We start from the raw sequence: 16,709 nt of genomic DNA on the forward strand, positions 1-16,709 counted from the left end.
TAACGCCGGAAGTAGCCGCGAAGCAGTGGACTGCGTCTTCCGGTTGTTGCGTTCACCATGGCTGCCTGTTAATTATCACTGGACTACTTCGCTCTCGCATCTCCCAAAAGTTTTTTTTTTTTTTTTTTTTCTTGATTCCATTTTAATGGTTTAATTAAATTGTGATAACCAATTGTTTAAAATGTAATGATTTAAGCAAAACTTTCTTCAAGGTTAAACCAAACTTTTATTTTGACGGGTTGCGGTGTACACCTTTGAGTCTCTCAGTGTTTTATGATATGATGATAGTTTTTCTCAAATGAAGCTAAAATGCTGCTGAAGTGACTCTCAGAGCGGCTGTGTTGATGAAGTGCATAAATGTTAATACGTTAGGCTGAAAACATCGCTAGCGTCATGCGTGCCTCAGTGTGTGTGTGGTAAATGAAACGGCCTAAAGGCCTAACTCACACAAATGACCCTTGACATACTTTTGATTTCATTAAAAATGTGTGAATTATTTCATGTTTAATTGGATGGAAACCTTTAGCAATAATTGTTGTTATTGAATGAATTACATTTATACTTGAACATTTTTATTTCTTCTTTTACTCATACTGATTCTTGAAAGATAACTTTTTACACATTGTAAACCTGTTTTTAGATTTAAATGAACTTTATATGTCCACATTTTTAATATTGGTAAAAACACACTGACTCATGAGTCAGTGTTTTTACCAATATTAGAAATACATGTATTTCGATTCATATGTATGAAAACTGCTTTATAAACTCTTACACTCTTTTTAACATGTTTGTTTATCACATTTGTCATTGTTTACATTTTTAAAAAGGAATATCTAGTAAAAAACAACAACAGTTATAAACAGATATAAACATTTCAACGCACCTCTGTGATTGTAGACAGCAGCGTGTGAACAGGACTTTTATTTTGGAGTGGCGACATGACGTCATAATGCTGCGCCGCAGTCGTATCTGGCTGAAGAAAGGTTTGTTTAAAGAATACAAGCTGTTTAAATCGATAGAAACCGTTCAATGTCTTCTGTTTTTTTCAAGCGATGTGAAATTAGTTTATTTACTATTAAATGTAACATTGTAATGCTTTATCTAACTTTAATGAATGATATTTTTGTGAGTAAAGGGCACCCACACATTAGAAACAGTAAACTTGCGTCTCATTTCGCTCCCCTTTATCGTGAATCATTTTATCATAAACACGAATTCAGTCACTGGTAAATATTTGATGGAGAAACCGAGCTTTTCGACACTCCGAGTCAATTGAATCAAATACTTTAAAATGATTCAGTGATTCGAATCGTTTGAGTCGCGACACGGGCTGCTCAAACAGAATAAATGAACGAGAACAATAAACAACTTTTACAAACCAACTGCTAATGTTTTCATGAAAGTGAAATCTAACCATTAGTAATTTATAAACGTAAAATAAATAATAAATTCTTCATTATGAGATGTCTGTATAGTTTGTGTTCTTTTATTAATTTGCAGTGTGGATTTATTTTTCTTTCTGTTAATTATTCTCATCTTAAACAGGACAAACACACAGAAAAACTCCTGGTGAAGCGACTGAGATCCACGTGACACTATTATAAAGATGGCATTTATTAAAGAGGAGAGTGAAGACGTGAGGATTGAAGAAACGTTGACAGTGAAACATGAAGAAACTGAGGAACACACAGGTTGGTTTCATTCTCAAAGCTGAATTCAGTCATTTCATCCTTATTAAAATGTCCAACTCTACAGAAATAGAGAATATACACAGGGGTGCACATGACATTTTTGGTCTGGTTTTCAGCACACTTATCCTAAAAGCTGCCGTCATCACTTTCACCCTCATTATCTGCTTTTCTCTCGAACATGGTAAATGAATGATGTAGGCCTGCTTCTTTCTCCCTGGTCAAGCCAGCGATTTGCTGTTTGCATCCACAAGTCAACAGCTGGCTATGGGTTAGGGCTGCACGATTATGACAAAAATCATAATTGCCGATTATTCCCTTGAAATTGTAATTTCACAATTTGCACTGAATTATACACTGTAAAAAAAATTACGTAAAAACAACAGTAACTTACTGGCAACAAATATCCAGCAAGCTTCAGTATTTTATTCCACGGTAAAATTACTGTAGGCTAAATCACAGCATACCATATAATAACTTACAGTATATTTATACTGTAAAATGAATTACAGTTCTTGTTTTTGCACTGTATTTTAAAATACTGTAAAGTTACTATGCAGTATAATTGATTATGGTATATATATATATATATATATATATATATATATATATATACATATACATATACACACACACAACATATAACCAACTACAATCTGTTACACGCTTAAAAAAAGAATGAAAGCTAAAGGCGTGTATGCAAAAAATATTTCACATAGTTATATTACTGATTATTAGATGTTACGTCAATTATGGCAACACACAGAAGTCAGTTTAAAATTCTTTATTAAAATTTAATTCATTAAACTAGAAACACTCCAAACTTGGCAGGGCCAAGCAAAGAGCAAAACTCATCCTCAGCACGCTGCAATCTCGAACAACTGTACACGCTGAAAGAAATGAAAAACATATTCAACACTGCATAGACGTACACAGAGAGATTACTTTCACAATGAATCTTCTTTCTGAATGACCCTGATTGATACAATTAAGGTAAAAATGCTCCTGATTAAATGTAATGCTGGTTTTTCCCATTAAAAGCAAATGAAATATTGAAATTAGACTTTTGTTTGTTGATACCTTAATTACACTGACTAATCTTTTCTCTTTACTGAATAAGTACTTAAAAGTCTTACCTAACTAATAATTCTGCCAGTAATAATTGGTAAATTCCTTGATAAAGTTGGCAACATGTAGCCTAGATTCAGGGCCCTGCTTTTACGTTGCACCATCCTGCCACTGTTATGGCTCTGCTGAAATTTGGCTCTGCATTTTGTGTTCTCTGGATTTATCCTCACCAAAAATCTGTAAATAGAGTATTTTTAAATATACTGAAAAAGCAATTTGCTAAAAAAAAAAGCCAAGTTTAACACAAACAGTGTTTGCTACATCCCAGCTTTGGAACATAAAAATAAACTTCTAACGTTAGCATGGGTTTGAATGACCATAGTACTTTCACTGTAGATATGGACATGCAATTATAGCATTATTTGCAAAATCTTGCAATTTTTGTCCAGTTTTGAAGAACTGGAGCACCCTCCTTCCTTTTCCAGCAATGCATTCTCTCAGCCTTTCGTCAAGCTCGATCCCAGTAAGTGAAGTGAAGTGCTGCATTAAAAACTTCTTCACAAACAGGAAAGGCCATTCTCTTTTCAATTCATGTACACTAAAGCCCAATTTATACTTCTGCGTCGAACTCACGCCGTAGCTACGTCGTAGGCTGTGTGTAGCTCGCGTACCCTTCGGCGTACCCTGACGTGCACCTCTCCAAAAATTTAACGTGTCAACTCTACGCGGACGCAAGGGCTGTGATTGGTCTGCTAGGACCGCTCCCTCGGGTTTCACATGCTCCCTCTGCGCGCGTGAACGCGGACAACGACGCAGAAGTATAAATGAAAACCAACGCGTTGCCTACAGCGTAGAGGCTCCGGCGTAGGTCCGACGCAGAAGTATAAATCAGCCTTAAGTGAAGGTGTGGCGTTTATTGCACTGCGCTGACTTGCATAAGTTAAGACCATCAAATCATTCACCCTTACACGGTCTGCTCCACTTGGTCCTTCCTGAGAGAAAATTCATTTAAGTTCTTCTTTTGTATGATGTAGAGAGTCTATTGTCTCTCCTTCTGGTAATTGAGATGGCTGCCAGTTTATGCATCCATAACTGTCAGTTTTTGCAACTTTTTCTGGCTGTGCTGGGTGAACATCATTAGTATCAGCAGGTCTTTTTTGCTTTCTGAGACGGGCAAGGGTATTGTTTCTGTTAAGGTTATCCACTCTATTTTTCAGTTGTGAGGACAACGTGAAGTATCCATTGCCCATTCTGTCACCTTCATCTGTCCTGTATTCAAAGCTATCAGGGTATTTGTCAACTACACTTTTAGCAATTACTGTACACTGACTCCAAGTTGGGTTTAAGCATTTTTCTCTCATGGCATCTACAGTGATCCTAACCATTTGCCGTCTGTCTGTGTCTTCTGGGATTGTGTTCTGAGAGAGACATCTTTGTAGACTGGGCCTAGTCTTCTCCCATGGAATTTTAAATGTCAAAGTCCAGGTTTTATTTTGCAAAGGAACACTGCACTGTGGTGAAGTCATTACTGAGGAGACTTCCAGTTCAGTTACTGGAGTTAATGTCAGTGTAATTGTGTCGCTTGCTGCATTGTCACTCTGCTCACTGAGCTGTGTACCACCACCACCTAAAAATAAAAACATAAAAAGGACCAAAAAAAGGGGAGAGCACAGACAGAGTCTACTAAAGACAGAGTACAAATTTAAATGAGACAAATAAAGTTACCATAATAAAAGAACACAAACTGCAAAATGTTAAGTAACATTTAAACTCTGAAAATCAAGTTATTTACAACATTTACAAAATATATATGCAAAATGTTTTACCTCTGTTGTTAAAAGCATGTAGAAGTTTTCTGCTATCGATCAATGAAATCATTTGTTTTAAATCATCTTCTGCTAGAAATCTGAAGTCATCTGAGGCCCTGATACCAATGTTAGAGAGATGTTCAAGAAGACATGTCAGCCTCTCCTCACTCAAGTGGGCAAGAGTGCCCTTTATGATTGACTCCATGTCGTCTTGCCACCTAAACAGATAGAATGGTGAAGCACAACAAGTTCAAGATCCAGATGTCTATAAACAGACACTGGGTGATAGTCTGCAAGCTCGTCGACACAAACACACACATAACGAGTCTCACTGTCATGCTGTACACAGTGCACACCAAGATCCAACACTGGCACTGACTGATGTCTCTCTGAAACAAAATACACCTTTTCCTGGCAGACTATTATCAGAGCAATCTTCCCCAGCACATATCCACCATCACTAACATCAAGTACAACACTCATTCCCTTCTTATATGTTGTACCTTTGTATGTGACCATGGCTGTCTCCATGATGCTACCAGTCAAATTACTGAGTCGTACAGCTTCTTGAATGGCGAAATTATACATGTGGGCAGTCAATTCATTAGCCTGATCTTGAAGTACAGGAGGAAAGATATTACCAGCATGAAGATACGCCTGAAGCAACTGGTGCCTTTCTGCCAGAGTACTGGAGAGATTTTTGAAGTTGTGAAGCTTCCGTCCACACTGTTTAAAATATGTGTGCTTACTCTCAAATTGCATTGTCCAAAGACGAATGAGAGGACCAAATTTAAGGATTAGGTCTGGATAGTGGAGAAGGAAGTGGTGTTTTGGTTTGATAGGGGTATCTGGGAAAATATCCACTCGCATTTGAACATACTCCCTTGATGAGAACCTTGAGATAGGCTACCTGATTAGTGTGAATCTTGGGTGCACAAACAAGCTCTACAATTTCCCTGAGCCTTAAACACAACTGCCACACTTGGTCATCAAGGGCATTTTTGATCCGATCACCAATAAAAAGAGGGAGAAGGCGCAAAAAACACCAATTCTGGGCTGCACTCCCCCCCCAACTTCTTTCCATCTTGCACAACTTCACATGGCCGGTTGCTTGCATCACAAGCTTTATCTGAGATATTCTCCTGTTTAACTGAGTGTATGTGAAATGCTTTACCGATACAAAGTGCTTGATGTACAAAGCAAGATCTGTCGACACAATCCCCTCGAAAAGATCATGCCCTAAACATGGTGGAAGGCCTGGCTGGCATACATGAAAGTGTCTCAACCGATTGAAAACAGAATCAAATTTCACACCATCTATAAGGCTGTGACCCAGTGACAACTCTCTCACACTGTTCTTATAGGCCTCTTGAGTCCTCAGAGGACCAATTTTTGTAGGCTCCCTTTCAAAGTCGTCTCTATTTATCGTACAGTACCGACAGAAGTGCTTGCTTTTGCTGAAATTTTCACTAAATCCTCCCAAAGAATGGAATCCCAAGTTGTCACCTAAAATTGCTATGAGAGCTCCTTGCAGTTTCTCACCATCATCCAAAACAATTCCAGATTCCTCAATATCCCTCAAATCATTAACAAGGCGAGAGAATACCAAGTCTTGGCCAAAAAACTTTAAATCCTGTTCCCTGCAAAGCATCACTAACTGCATGGGATCAATAGAGGACCTATTATATGGCAGAATTTCACCCAAGGTATGCTTCACCGGTTTCTCTGATGAACTGAACTCGCTGGTTGAACTGTTGCTGGTCTGGTCTGTTGTCTGAACTGTTTGCAGAGAGAAGATCATCTCCTTGAGCTGGACCATTTCTCCCTCTAGCTCTGTGAATCTCTCCCTCATGTCAGTGCAACAACAGTGTGGATGGGGGACTTCGGTCTGTTCTGTGCTGGTGTGGGAGACTGACTCCTCAGAAGTGATTAGTTGGTCTCTGGTAGTGGTCTTTGATGCAGAGGAAGTCTTGTTCGAAGAGCCCATTGATGCTTTTTAACACCACTATACCCAATGTTTTGTAGACATTTACGCTGATGGTTGTTGTGTCTTCCTCGTTTCTTATTTTTAGCTGGAACCCCCCGCAGATGCCTTTTCTTTTAGCACAGGGGTAGTGTGCAATAATAGCCTTGTGCCATGCATAGGGCTTTGTTGGTGTAGAATATCAGGTTACTTATGCTGCCATCTTTATGTAGGTCTGGGGGATACAAAGTGGGTGAAAATGTTTTCATTTACGTACATTTAGGGACTATGCTGATAAAAAATCCAGGAAATAATTTGATTATAATGATAAATTCTGCCAAAAAGAATTGTAGGCTACTAAACTATGCAGAAAAAAGATGTCTTACTTTCTTTATTGTTTCATAGGGGCCGATCGCCAAGACTTGAGAGAGTCATTTTATAAAGGCAAAAATGTTAAATTTAAATAAAGTGAGACTCAGTTTCCACTGTAATGTAGAAACAATATACAGACGGTATATTTTATTTATAGATAAAGTTCTTTGGCAAACTTTAAGTTGGCTTGAAAAAGCCTAGCCAGAAAGTTTGAAGGCAATACAGTCCATCAGATAGATAGATAGATAGATAGATAGATAGATAGAAAAGTTAGAAAGAAAAAGAAAGATTAGTTGGAAAGAAAGAATGAAAGAAAGATTAGTTAGTCTCGGCTGCAATCTTCGACTTTTCTCCATCTTTTGTAGCAGCTGTTAATTTTGAGAACAGGGCGTCACATTTCGCAAAAGTGTCACTTCTTGGCTGCCCAAAACTGAGGTTCTGCTGCTTGAAGGTGTCCCTATAGACCTTATGTAGCCCCGCCCCTTTTCAGCACTGCGCTCGTTGTCTTTTGACTTCCGGTCTGTATTTTCACAGCAATTTTGCGTGTTTATTAATGAACAGCTCGTTTTAAAATCTTCCCGGTCGACTGACATTTAAGTCATCTGCTTTAAACATTACAGTCCTTATGATAACTTTTGTTAACTCTACATTAAGTAAATCCACTTCAAAAGCGTGTGACTGCAAAACCGGAAGTTAAAAGACAATATTTTAAAGATGGCGGAGCCTTGTTTCTCTGGTGCATAAGGTCTATAGAGCCAGGCCTTTGCAGGATTGTTTTCCTTGTACAGGCGGAACATGCAGAGCAGGTTTAAATCAGGGCTCAGGTACTCCCTCTCCACATCTCCCTTTATCCGTGAGTAGTGGTTCGGTTGGTGTGGGAAGCTCAGGGTATGCTCTCTTATCCCCTCTCTCACTGCAAGATGAATGCTATGAGGCCTAAAAAATGACAACTTATGATTAAGGGAAATAAAATAAACTTTGCTGGTCTGTTATTACATTTTGTATAGCACATTTGTATAGCACTTTACCTCTGATACCGATCTCAAAGTGCAAACATATGTTTCCTGACTGGGCGGCGGCAGTGAGCTGAATCCTAACCATTACGTTACATGCATGCTGGCGTTATAGGGTGGCAAGGTGCCCGGCACCCTATAATGCCAGCGTCCATTGCACCATTAGACCAGGGAATGTTGTGGGGCAACTGATGCTTACACTAATGCAGCTTTAAAAACGAACAGGACGAGAGCATGAGGTACTTCAAGATTTTTTTTACAACACTTAGACTAGGCTAGGATTTAAGTCCTCTAATGGAGACCTGTCTTTAGCTAACTGCTCTGTTCCCTCAGACTGACTGCCTAACTTTTCTTGAATAACCTTTTCATAGATAAGTAACTTTAAGTAAATATGTTATGGACAATGTATCTAATTAAGATCATGCATGTAATAAAAAGTTAACAAACGGAAAACACTAGGCTATATAAAACTTGCCTGTAGGCGACTGTTGGTCAGTTGAAAGACTGACATAAATGTGAGCTTACAAACAGCAAGTCTTTGGCCTCCTTGTTGCACATGGTACTTGAAGGTGTACTTCCTCTTAGTGATCTCAGTGTCAGGCCCACGTGGTCGTCTGCGACTCACCTTGTGCTAGAAGTAATAAGACATTTACCAGAGCGTAGCAGGCTAGCCGTCGTGTAGAGCTGTCAAGTTAAGGTCGTTAAGTATGTGAGTAGGCTTTGGTTAGGAGAATGAATAAGCCATGTGTGTGTCTTTTAGGGCACCAAAGTCCTGTGGTCTGTAATGCACTTGGTGGCCTACTTGATGCCCATCATGCTTCATCCATCCTCACAAAACTTAACATTTACAGTGATCAGGCACATGTGCAGTCTTAGTGAATTGAAGGCAAACAGTAGCCTAGGCCTATGTGGTGAATATATGCTAATGCTACTAATCTAACATGTAGTGACAAATCGCAAGGGTAGATAAATTGCCTACATCATAGCCTTGACTACACTTAAAGACGTAGGCTATATCAATTCACTAGTTATTGGGCCTACATTGTGATGCATTGCATACTGTTGACATGATACGGTCATGAATTGCTTAAAGGTTAGCTTTCCCAAATGTAGTTTAGCCTGCTAGCCTACACAGCACAGGACTATACAATGACTAAAACTATCACACAACATACTCACAGCCGTGATAACCGAGTTGGTTGGCAATGCTATGCCACACATTGTCTTTCAAATCGTTGTCCTTGTAGTATGTGATTGGCTGAAGCCTTTTCTGTCACCGCAAAAGTAAAAAAAAAAAATCGACATTGAAGCGAAAAAAATAAAAGTTGTTTTTTCGCCGCAGCACATTCGCGTTCGTTGTGGAAGCACTCATTACACAAACAGCTGATAAAGAAAATAAAACCATCGCGCAAATTATTTGTGCGTTAAAATCGTGTCCAGTGTGAAAGGCCCTTTAAACCGTGTCCTAACTAAACGCGACGCGATAAAATTCCAGCGACAGGCAGTGTGTATGTCCACACTAGACGCAACGCGACTGAGACCCCACTACGTCAATCAAAAATCACAGCCAATCAGAACAGCGTGTGGGCGGAGTCTCGTGGCAAGTGCACAGCACTAGAGAGTAAACTTGACGGCACTCGCAAGAAAATGGATAAGTAGCTACATAATCAAATTCACAAATATTACACCATTTAAAAAAATACATAGGCTACTGAGTTACTAAAACAATCTTTGTCAAATAATACAAAATAAAAATAAAAATCTGCCTGCCTCTATGGGAATTTAACATAGGGGTGTCCAAACTTATGCACCCTGTATTTTAAGGAAGAACATTTATTTATTTACGATACATCATTCATTCACAAAGAAAATTGGTGTCCTTAAAGGTTGGAATTTTCCTAATTTTTTAAATTAAGGCATTAAGTTCAATTTCCAAAAGATGATTTTTTTATTCCTCTTTTTAGTCAACTTTAGCATGGGTGTCTAAACTTATGCATTGCACTGTAAATTGAATATGTATATATTTTTTTATGATTGATGTTGCAAGTATTCAGAAAAAATTTAATGCATGTCAATTTCATGTATGATCATACATGAAATAAACTTTTTTTTTGTGAAGTTTCTGTAACAACACTCTAGTAGCTATGTTTGATTAAGATTTCTGATTAGGAAGAGCCCACCCTCATAACTTTATGCAGTAATGAACAGGGGAGATATTCATGTAAGTCTCAGTTCTTGAGTAACTCTCAACCAGAGCTGTTTCTAGGGCCAATGTGTTTTCTGCCATTTTGTCTGTCAATGAAACCTAATATTGACTCCTCAATATTCCTCATCCAATTAAAGGCAAATTACCACCTGTTGCTATCACATGTCCAGGTGATGTTTGAAAAATGCTGCTAGAAGTTTATAAACATGCATAAAGGGAAACCTGCAAGCACTAGGAGCATCCATTTCATTTGCACTCTGACTCTGCACACTTCACAATGGATCCACAGAGGTTGAAACAAAGGTTTTACAGCGTTTTGGAAGTTGTAGAAGAACTTTGCAAGTCATGTGAAGAAGAGTTGGAAAGAGAAGAGAATGAGTCCAGCAACGATGAGCCAGAGGTTTTTTCAGACACCACAGAGAGGTAAGTTTCTACATTTCTATATAAATTTCTCTCTCTCTCTCTATATATATATGTAAATGTAACATGATACTACTTACATGTACTTATTTTACTTTTATATACTTACATTTTACTTATATTTGTAATAGGTGTCCAGATAATACTTATGATGAGGACTGGACTGCTGAACCAACATCATCATTTGCATCATCATCAGGTGCTGCTCCTAACAATTTTGAAGACCGACTGAGAGCTACAACCGGAAGACAAGGGAAAAGCAGTGGAAGAGGAAGAGGAAGAAGCAGTCTGAGGGGAAGAGGAAGAAGCAGTGTGAGGGGAAGAGGAAGAAGCAGTGTGAGGGGAAGAGGAAGAAGCAGTGTGAGAGGAAGAGGAAGACAGACTGACTCGGTTTCAGATACTCTTTCTGATACTGAAGTGAGATGGCCTGATTTAGACGAGCCTGACGTACCACCTGAGCCCATCTTCAAGCCAGAACGTACGCCTGGGCCTCAAGTTATTACTTCTAAAGATTACAGCCCTCTAGAGTTAATTCAACTCTTTTTTTTTTTCATCTGATGTCTGCCAGACCATTATAAATAAAAAACACAAATGCCTACTCTGCTGAGCACCAGAACAGCACAAGGAGACTAAAGCAGGAGATGTGCCAAAAGGACTTGTTTAGTTTCCTTTCAGTTGTTCTGTACATGGGTTTGGTAAAGCTACCAGCAGTGCCAGACTACTGGAATGGATCCCGGCTTTTCAATTTTAGCTTCCCGGCATCAGTAGATCAAGACGTCAAGATTCAAGGCAATCTCCAATGCACTTCACATCAGCGATCTAAAGGTGGATGCGGAAAATATCAAGAAAAGAAGTACACCTGAATACGACCGCCTGTGCAAAGTGAAGCCCATATATGTGTTGCTTCGTTACCGGTGCAAGAGCTTCTTTCATCCTGACCAAAACATCTCAGTGGATGAAAGAATGGTAGCTTCCAAAGCAAATAATGCCCCCCACCCCCCAGTAAAAAAATTCAAATGTATGATTTTGGTGGTAGTTTGCTCTGACTAGGTAGCGAGTTGTTAGCTAGCTAAGTGGCTAACAGCTGGTAGCTTGCCAGCTCTTAGCCACGGCTCACGGCTAGCTGTCATTAATCTGGATAATGTTCTTTAATGCCAGATGTATTTATACTCATTGAAAGAACATGAAGGGAAGGAATATCATTAATAAACATGATATTTATCAGAATAAATATGATTGGAGTTAAATCAGTTTACTGTACAAATGTATTGCAGTTAATGATTAGATATTATAAAGATAACTAGCAACATTAAAGAGCGGTTAAAAAATGACAACAGATAAAATACGAGAAGTTACAGTGCAGTATAATAAATTAAACATTAAAGAACAGCTAAAAACAATTACAAATATAAAAGCAGATAAAATACGAGATTTAAAAACAAAACAAAAAAAACGTCACATTTGACCCGAGGACAACAGGAGGGTTAAAGAAAACCTTGATTTAAAAGAGTTGCAGCTTTTATAAATGAATTAATTGATATATTACATTCTTTTTTTGTAGTTGTATATTGTATGTTGTATTGTGTGCATGTGTTTGTAATCATGTAGTCATGTAACAAATACATTTGATCCATACATCCACAAATGGACAATAAATAAATGATTAATAATTGCATGTATAGTAGTTCATTGTAGTTTAGAGTTCTTTTGGTATAGAATAAAATAACAGTTCGGGGTTCCTCTTTCGGCTGTTGTTGCAGCCAACTGCACAACATATTGCAGGCATTACTGAGATCGTCGGTCATAAAGATGGTGGCGCAAAGCTACAGTGACGTCATGTGACCCGAACGTATATAACGGTGTTAATTTATTTTCTTAATATTTCTCTTGTGGCCCATAAGGAGTGAAAAATGAGAAGAGAAGTATCTCGTGTTAAAGTTGTTTTTGAAATGAGGAGTAAACTAATATAACTAATGTTTCATTTTCCTCACTGTGCGTCGGTTATGGGGTGATGTGCTATAAAATCAATGCAGGGAAATTGAATTGTAGCCTAATAGCCTATTCATTTAATAATAAAAGTAGTAATAATTGAATAGGCCTACATTAATTGGAAATGTCAAATCCTCTTGATAAGGCCGATAGCTGATGCTGATAATCTTCTGATCATCGTCTATCAGCTGATTCGGTTTTCGCGGGCCCCACCCAACAAGCGGTTGAAGCACAGCAAGCAGCCAAGCACACGGCACGCAAACTCTATGTATTACCTATACAGTTTTTCTTAGTTACAAACCCGAACCCATTCAATAAACATTATGCCGAACCCAACCCGAAACACATGCGCACAAAAAAATAAAATAAAGTGCGGTGATGGTGGTGATAACCTCAACAGTAGGCTTCTCATTACTGCGGTAATGCGGTTATTGTCACAGCCCTAGTGAATTCTACTGATAAGATCCTTGCTAAAGTCCCAGGTCTGTCGAGATGGTGCAGGATATAATGGAGTTCCATGTTGACTGCATCATCCACAGACTAGGGCAGTGCAATTAATCGCAAAACAATCACGAATTGAGCACATGCGATTTCTAAACCGTGTAAGGCTGTGAGTTTATTAATTCATTAATTTATATTTAAATTCAGAATACTGCAACGTTCTTGTGCGCATGTTTAAGATGTTTACCAATCAGAGCTCACTCAGCGCACCACACAAATTATGATGAAGCGGGAGAACAGAATAGGTGAACGGGAGGAAAGAACATAAAATATGCATGTTGGTAAGAATAAAAAGGATTTTGTGCTAAAGAGAAATTCAACATCAGTCTTTTGGGAGTATTTTGGATTCAGGAGAGAGGATGTGTCACAGAGCAAGGTAATTTGCAAGACCTGTGAAATGATTATTGCAACGAAACTGGGCAATACTACAAACCTGTTGTAACACTTCAAACAGCACCATAAAAAACTCCATGATCAATGCATGTTGACAAAAGCACACTTCAAAGCCAGCCTGAACCGACATTGTTTAAGCATTTGCAAGTGTCATACCTTATGAGAAAGGACCAAACCGGCACATGGAAATCATACATGCAAAGACATGGTGCCTGCGTACATTGCCAGTACTTCACTGGGGCGGTTTGCAGCTGAGTGTGAAGCGGCTGGGATGAGAATCAGCACCTCCAAATCCGAGGCCTTGGTTCTCAGTCGGAAAAGGGTGGCTTGCCCACTTCAGGTTGGTGGAGAGTTCAACCTACCGGTCAATCTACGTTCCTACTCTCACCTATGGTCATGAGCTGTGGGTCATGACCGAAAGGACAAGATCCCGGATACAGGCGGCCAAAATGAGCTTTCTCCGCAGGGTGGCTGGGTGAAATGATTGTGGAGCGTTTGAGCTCTGTTAATTTTTTTTATAAATTATGAATAAATAAAAACAAATATACATAAAATAAAAATGTACAGATAAATGATCTTCGCAAAGCAAAATTAGTTTGAGCACAAGTGTCTTCAGTCACTGGTTCATGTCTTCCCCCAGCTGAAGACTGTCGTAGGTTGTGTTGGAATCTAAGAGGTAAAGACCAGGGACCAGTTGTTCAAAAGTAATCTGGTCAGATTTTGTCTATCAGATTGGAAAAATTGGGGGGCAAAAAAAAAAGGGGGGTAAGGGAGGGGCAGAGGCGATTAATGTTTCGTAGATGGAAGTAGGCAGAATGGGTAATGTTATTGATTTTACGTCATGAAAGTTGCATAGATGCATATTTTTCGGCTTTAATATTTGTATTGTGTGGTAACCATTTTATAAAAAGCAATAAGGTACTCGAGGCTAGTGTTGTATCATGAATGAGTCAAGACTGAAGACTGTTGGAGGAACAGTCTCTCATACCTTATTGCTTACTTAACTGTTGTTTTTTTTGTTTTGTTTTTATCATTGTATTTTAATTACAGTGACACAGTCATCAGAGATGAACCAGTCAAGAGTAATTTCTAACAATTGCATCTTAATTGTTGATCTGAATAAGTGTGTATCTCAATCAGGGTGATCAAATTTTGCTTTGAAAAACCAGCACAAAAGTCAAATGGATTACCAGATCCTGGATAGCAAAATGTGGGATTTCCAAATCCAGATAGGATCAAGTTGTATTTTGGTTTTGATGATTTACGTGTCTAAATGTTTTGTTTTCTGTTGCTTTGTGCCATTAAACTGGTGTTAATTTGCATTTTTTCTTTTTGCCTTAGACCTGATGGTGCTGAAAGAGGAGACTGAAGTACTGAATGAAATGGAAGAGAAAGATCAATATGAGAATCATAATTTCATAACAAGAGAAAAAACTTTTAGTTGCTCACAGACTAAAAAGACAGACACTAAAAGTAAATTCTCCTGCCAACAGTGTGGAAAGTGTTTCAACCAACATACAAATCTTCAAGTCCACTTGAGAATTCACACTGGAGAGAAGCCTTACACCTGCCAACAGTGTGGAATGCATTTCTCTCAAAAAGTACACCTTGACAGACACATGCGAGTTCACACAGGAGAGAAGCGTCGTACCTGCCAACAGTGTGGAAAGACTTTTGCTGAAAAAGTAAGCCTTAACAGACACATGAGAATTCACACTGGAGAGAAGCCTTTCTCCTGTCAACAGTGTGAAAGGAGTTTCAGTTGTAAAGGAAACCTTAAAGTCCACATGAGAACTCACACTGGAGAGAGCCCTTTCACCTGCAAACAGTGTGGACACAGATTCACTCTGAAAGGAAGTCTTAAAAAGCACATGAGAACTCACACTGGAGAGAAGCCTTACACCTGCCAACAGTGTGAAATAAGTTTCACTCTGAAAGAAAGCCTTAACAGACACATGAGAACTCACACAGGAGAGAAGCCTTACACATGCCTTCACTGTGGAAAGCCTTTTACTGAAAAAGGAAGCCTTGACAGGCACATGAGGATTCACACTGGAGAGAAGCCTTACACCTGCCAACAGTGTGGAAAGAGTTTCACTCAAATTGGAAACCTTAAAGTCCATGCGAGCGTTCACGCTGGAGAGACGCCTTTCACCTGCCAACTGTGTGGGAGAAGTTTCAATCGAAAAGGAAACCTTAAATGCCACATGAGAATTCACACTGAAGAGAGCCTTTTCACCTGCCAGCAGTGTGGAATAAGTTTCACTCAAAAAGGAAATTTTAACAAACACATTAGAATTCACACTAGAGAGAAGCCTTACACCTGCCAACAGTGTGGAAAGAGTTTTGATCAACATGAAAAACTTAAAGTCCACATGAGAATTCACTCTGGAGAGAAACCCTATGTGTGCACTCAGTGTGGAAAGAGTTTCACTCAAAACCGACACTTTAAAGTCCACTTTAGACTTCACACTGGAGAGCAACCCTACACATGCCCTCAGTGTGGAAAGAGTTTCAATTCAAAACAACACTTTAAAGACCACATTAGAATTCACACTGGAGAGACGCCTTTCACCTGCCAACGGTGTGGAAAAAGTTTCAACCGAAAAGGAAGCCTCAACCGGCACATGAAAGTTCACACTGGAGAGAAGCCGTTTACATGTGGTCACTGTGGAAAAAGTTTTAGGTATAAAATAGCCCTTAAGTACCACATGAGTATTCATGTATGAGAGGATTGTTTTTGTATGTCATCAGTGTGGAATGAGTTTCACAGACAGGAGACTCCTTATGTTTTAGAGACTGTATAATGTGCTGATTATTGTTTTGGTACTATATCACCTTAGAGGGCCGAATTCCCAATTAATGTCCAGTGACTACGAGAGGAGTAAAGAAGCCAGTGTCAAGAATTAGATTCCCTCAATGTTATTGATTAGTCAAATGAAGAATGAACTAGTTACAATTTTACGTGTTAACAGAAGTATACATCTGTATCAAATAAAATACATAAAACTGTATAGGCCTGTGCAAAATAATAAACACACAATATAACAGAAAGAGACTTTTGATTCAAATATACAGAGACGTGGCGTTCTGGCAATAGCCACTTTGCCACTGTCGCCCCATTGTGAGCCTGGGCTTTCAACGGGCCAGTCGGGGCTAATAGCCTTTGTTCTGTATCACTGAGCCCAAAATCATACGATTGGGTCAGAAGCTCTGCAGCGCTTTACTAAAACCATTGTTTTAACTAAACATCACACAACCCCATCATTTCACCACAAAGGGAAG

At 38.9% G+C, this 16,709-nt stretch overlaps 1 protein-coding gene across 2 annotated transcripts; it reads left to right on the forward strand.

The window, feature by feature from the left end:
• The first annotated feature begins 896 nt into the window (after positions 1-896).
• LOC311288648 (uncharacterized protein) lies at positions 897-16,475 on the forward strand. 2 transcript variants are annotated; one of them, XM_084406154.1, is made up of 3 exons: positions 897-986; positions 1,549-1,694; positions 14,766-16,473. In XM_084406154.1, the coding sequence occupies exons 2-3, from the start codon at positions 1,610-1,612 to the stop codon at positions 16,151-16,153; spliced, it is 1,473 nt and encodes a 490-aa protein (XP_084262280.1). In that variant the 5' UTR covers positions 897-986; positions 1,549-1,609; the 3' UTR covers positions 16,154-16,473. The 2 variants fall into 2 exon arrangements, with proteins under 2 accessions (XP_084262280.1, XP_084262281.1); XM_084406155.1 differs by having other exon boundaries at positions 979-1,128; positions 14,766-16,475.
• The last annotated feature ends 234 nt before the right edge of the window (positions 16,476-16,709 follow it).

Source organism: Rutilus rutilus, assembly GCF_951802725.1.
Source record: "Rutilus rutilus genome assembly, chromosome: 4".
In the NCBI taxonomy this organism is placed as follows: domain Eukaryota; kingdom Metazoa; phylum Chordata; class Actinopteri; order Cypriniformes; family Leuciscidae; genus Rutilus; species Rutilus rutilus.

What these genes read in the sequence shown, in the direction of transcription:
- LOC311288648 (XM_084406154.1), top strand. Translation starts at nt 1,610, where the DNA reads ATGGCATTTATTAAAGAGGAGAGTGAAGACGTGAGGATTGAAGAAACG. An exon ending in AGAAACTGAGGAACACACAG is followed by an intron (nt 1,695 to 14,765) that starts GTTGGTTTCATT and finishes TTTTTGCCTTAG; the next exon opens with ACCTGATGGTGCTGAAAGAG.